Source organism: Phaseolus vulgaris, chromosome 3, assembly GCF_000499845.2.
Source record: "Phaseolus vulgaris cultivar G19833 chromosome 3, P. vulgaris v2.0, whole genome shotgun sequence".
Taxonomy (NCBI): Eukaryota; Viridiplantae; Streptophyta; class Magnoliopsida; order Fabales; family Fabaceae; genus Phaseolus; species Phaseolus vulgaris.
In genome coordinates this window covers 51,664,237-51,667,941 of record NC_023757.2, presented here as the reverse complement: position 1 = coordinate 51,667,941, position 3,705 = coordinate 51,664,237, and the positions used below count along the sequence as shown (strand labels likewise).

The 3,705-nt window shown below is 32.4% G+C and overlaps 1 protein-coding gene across 6 annotated transcripts; it reads left to right on the top strand.

The window, feature by feature from the left end:
* The first annotated feature begins 554 nt into the window (after positions 1-554).
* Positions 555-3,266, top strand: LOC137808618 (cadmium-induced protein AS8). 6 transcript variants are annotated; one of them, XM_068609817.1, is made up of 4 exons: positions 555-740; positions 1,969-2,215; positions 2,416-2,616; positions 3,086-3,266. In XM_068609817.1, the coding sequence occupies exons 2-4, from the start codon at positions 1,975-1,977 to the stop codon at positions 3,097-3,099; spliced, it is 456 nt and encodes a 151-aa protein (XP_068465918.1). In that variant the 5' UTR covers positions 555-740; positions 1,969-1,974; the 3' UTR covers positions 3,100-3,266. The 6 variants fall into 6 exon arrangements, with proteins under 6 accessions (XP_068465918.1, XP_068465922.1, XP_068465920.1 ...); XM_068609821.1 differs by having other exon boundaries at positions 730-754; XM_068609819.1 differs by lacking the exon at positions 555-740 and adding an exon at positions 837-1,012.
* The last annotated feature ends 439 nt before the right edge of the window (positions 3,267-3,705 follow it).

Here is a 3,705-nt window from a genome sequence, read left to right as displayed (position 1 = left end):
CACTCTCATTTCCATTTTTATTCTTTTCTTTTCTATTTTTTCTACATACACACCATCTTTCTCATTTCTCTTTCTCTTTCTCTTTTTATGTTTTTTTTATTAATTTTACAAAAAATAATCTTTTACTAAATCTAAATTTTTTTTCTTCTAATTTTCCAATTTTTCTTAAATGCCTAGGTTGACTTGGCTAACAAAGAATGAGTTTCATGCTCAAACTTCTTTCTTTTACTTTTCAGTTTTTCTCATACAATTTTGAGAAATCTTATGCTAACTACGTAAATTTCTCATACTAGCATGTAATTCCCTTTTTATTTTGTTCTTTCTATTTTGTCATTCATAAAAAACTAAGTTTTTTAAAATTTCGGATTCCTAAGTATTTGATACTACTTTTTTTGTGAAAAAATGACAACTTAGAAATAAATATACGAAGTTAATTAATAAAACTTGTGAGGTTAAAATGTATGTAATAATTTAAAATAAAATAATCACTAATGTAATTAGTAAAGAAAGGAAACTCCTACAAATCCATGTGATTAAGAACAATTTATTATGTTTTAAAGAAATTACATAAACCAGTGTTGACATTAATGAGGATAGTGCTGTATTTGAAGGTTCCAGAATGTTCATATCAATGATTGTTTCTTTGGAACCTAATTGGGCAGTGTGGTGTTTGGTGTAGTTCGATTTTCGTATGATTTAATGTCTGGTCTTCATTTTTGGTGATTGACTGAGGGACACAGGTACTACCTTTTAGGTTTCTTTCTAAAATCTTCTTCAATTATGTTTGTTGAATTTTTATATCTATATATGTTTTTTAGTTATTTTTGTGGGATGTCTTTCAAGTTTGTTTCAATTAAAAATAAGCATGTGCAATCAGACAGCGACAAGAACAAAGTAATTTATTCATAGCCAAAATCCCCTTGGTATGTTGTGGTGCCAAATTTACGCATAAGATAAGAAAACCCCATACTGTGTTCTTGTGTTCACTTCACTGATTCACACCACAATTTAGGTAATGTAATGCAATGACAACGTTCTTTTGCTGCTTTCTTATCCTGTTACTGCTTGGTTTCTTTGTTTGTTTGTTTTTCTTGGCCAACTGGCAAATTTTGGATTCGCCCAAAAATCCAGAATCTTCTAGGGTTCTTTTCTCCCAACTTTCAGGTTTCCTCTTTCCGTTAATCACACTGTTCACTTACTATTTACCCTGCTGAGTGTTCAGGAATCTGTTTCGATTGTTTGCTGTTGTAGGGATGGTGGCTGAATGGAAGAATAACAAATCTCATTTTGTAGGCTTCAATGATTTTGCCTTTTTTGAGTTTTGAATCTTGAGATTTCTTCATATGTATATATGTATGTATGAGCAACCGTGAAACCTGTCATCTCTTATTAGTGTTTGTTATGCCAATCAGGGAGGGATAGTAGATATAAGATTAAGTTCGGCAAACTGGGTTTGATGAGGGGGTGTTTATACTTGGCATTGTGTAGAAGAATTGTGATGCTTCTAGCGAACTTCTAGGTGGCCTTATAAAGATCTTTTCTACAAGTGGCATTATCCACATGGATTGTTCTATACATTCCCTAATTACTGGTTCTCTCTTAATATTTGTCAACCTGTTCAGAATGTGTGCTATACTAAGAATTTTGGTGGTGGCACAAAATGGTTTCATGAGGCTGTTTTTACTGCATAGATATATGTTTCAGGCTATTAAGTCGAAAAGACATGTTCTAGTTTATTGGGTAGTTTAGAAACACAGTTTATGATTGCAATACAGTTTAATGGCATTTTGTTAGGTGACTATGGATAACTGGCTGTGTCAAATATCTAATGATTCTTTCCTCCATTCATATATGCGACTCATGTCATGATAATTTTTTATTATGGTTTGAGAGATGACTGCAGGTTTAGTGCATCTACAAACTTTTTGTTTTCTGAGATGTTTCTTATTTATCAATGTTCTTTCTCAGGTCCTAATGATTATAAAAGGATTGTTTAGAAGGTACGAAAGATGGAACCCTGTTCATCCAACTTATGGAGCCTTTTGGGGAATGGGTGTGGGCGTTGGTTGTGGTGTTGGATGGGGTCCTGGGTTTGGCCCTGAAGTGGTAGGCTATGTTGGAGCTGGCTGTGGCATTGGATTCAATGTAGGCATCACTTTTGCTGGTGTTGGAGTTGGCCTCCCCGCTAACTTTATCTTTGAAGCTCCTTATAATGGTAAATCTCAATCATTAAGTGAAGCCATTGATTGCTATCTTAAAGTGTCACTTAGAAAAGTTAGGTCAGTTTTTGTATGCATTTTGGGGTGTCTTTCTCAATCAGTGGATACAAAGTTCATGTGCTGTGAGAATTTTGGACTCCCAAGTCTTCATTCTTAAACTCATGCAGATTAGATACAACTTATTTTAATACTGCAGGGGTTAGCTGGATTGGAAATTTACCTTGTATCTCTGACATGCAAAGAGAAGCCAGTGGTAAATTGTTTGGATTTAGGCAAAGGCATTTATCAACCAAGGGAATTGACTTCTTTGACTCGAAGAAGAACTTGTCTTTGATTACTTCTTCTGCTTGTAGAAGTATGCAAGCATTCCATAACCAGTTGTTCTGCTCTCATAAAGGTATTGTTTTGTTTTGGAAACTAAATATAATCAATCTCCTCTTTTACCTAATATTTCTCTTGTATGATTTGTATTCTCTCATTTTTCACCTTTATATCTAGTCAAGTTTGTTGCATTTTTTTTGTTATGCTTAACTTTACAAGTTTGTTTTCATAGCTTTTAGCACATTCCTCTACCTGTTTGCTAGCTTGATTGAGTCGCAGATTTGAATTTCATAAACAAATTTATGGTTTGACTCTGAATGCTCAAATTCTGAACTATCCTTCCAAACATAACTTGGTTTAGGAATATCAGAAATTCCTTTGAATTTCTACCTTAGTGTCTTCAAGCAATTAAGCCTCTTAAAGCAAGTAGTTTGAGAGAAAGTAGTTCATTATGTGCATATGGCAAGAGTTGTGATCCTTGCTCTGCTATCATTAAATGCTTGTTGAAGGAAGTGAAGTTGATGTTTGCATCTGTTATTTTGCAGGAAAAGATTGTTGACTTCCACCACTGTCAGTTTTGTGCTTACATTTTTTTTAACAGACTCTCATTTTGCATTTTCTTTGCTCGGAACTGAAGATTTGTTTTCACTGTAAATAGATGAGAGATAACATGTTGTTCTGCTCTGTCTCGTTCCAAATTCAATTGCATTTTATATTCTTTTAAAATGCGTTTTTTTACAAAATTGCAGTTAACAAAAACATTGTAAGATCTCCAAAATTTCCTTGCATGTAACACTAGTATTTTACTCTGGTGTGCCGGTTTTTTTTTTTAATTTGTAAAATATAGAAAAAATATTCAAATCACAGGATAATTATACATGATAAAGTAAAGAATGATATAACGTAAAATTATCTCCGTTTCAAATTTAGATAATAAATATTTATGTTTAAATCAGTCAAAAAGTGTATTGAGTATATCCTTTGTTTAGTTTTTTTTTTTTACTTTAAAATATTTGAAGTGTCATCTACAGATTTAAAAAAGGTTAATTAAAAATAAGTTTATGAAAGTGATATATCAAAATTTAAGAAAAGTCAGTTATAGTTGAATAAAATCGAGTAAATTGCTACTAGTCTATGCCTAAAATGTGGTGACTGTGTAACTTAT

Coding starts and splice junctions, on each gene's coding strand:
- LOC137808618 (XM_068609816.1), top strand. CDS start 1,254: ATGGTGGCTGAATGGAAGAATAACAAATCTCATTTT. Junction 1,290..1,968: donor AGAATAACAAATCTCATTTT/GTAGGCTTCAAT, acceptor GTTCTTTCTCAG/GTCCTAATGATTATAAAAGG. Junction 2,216..2,415: donor CTTTGAAGCTCCTTATAATG/GTAAATCTCAAT, acceptor TTAATACTGCAG/GGGTTAGCTGGATTGGAAAT.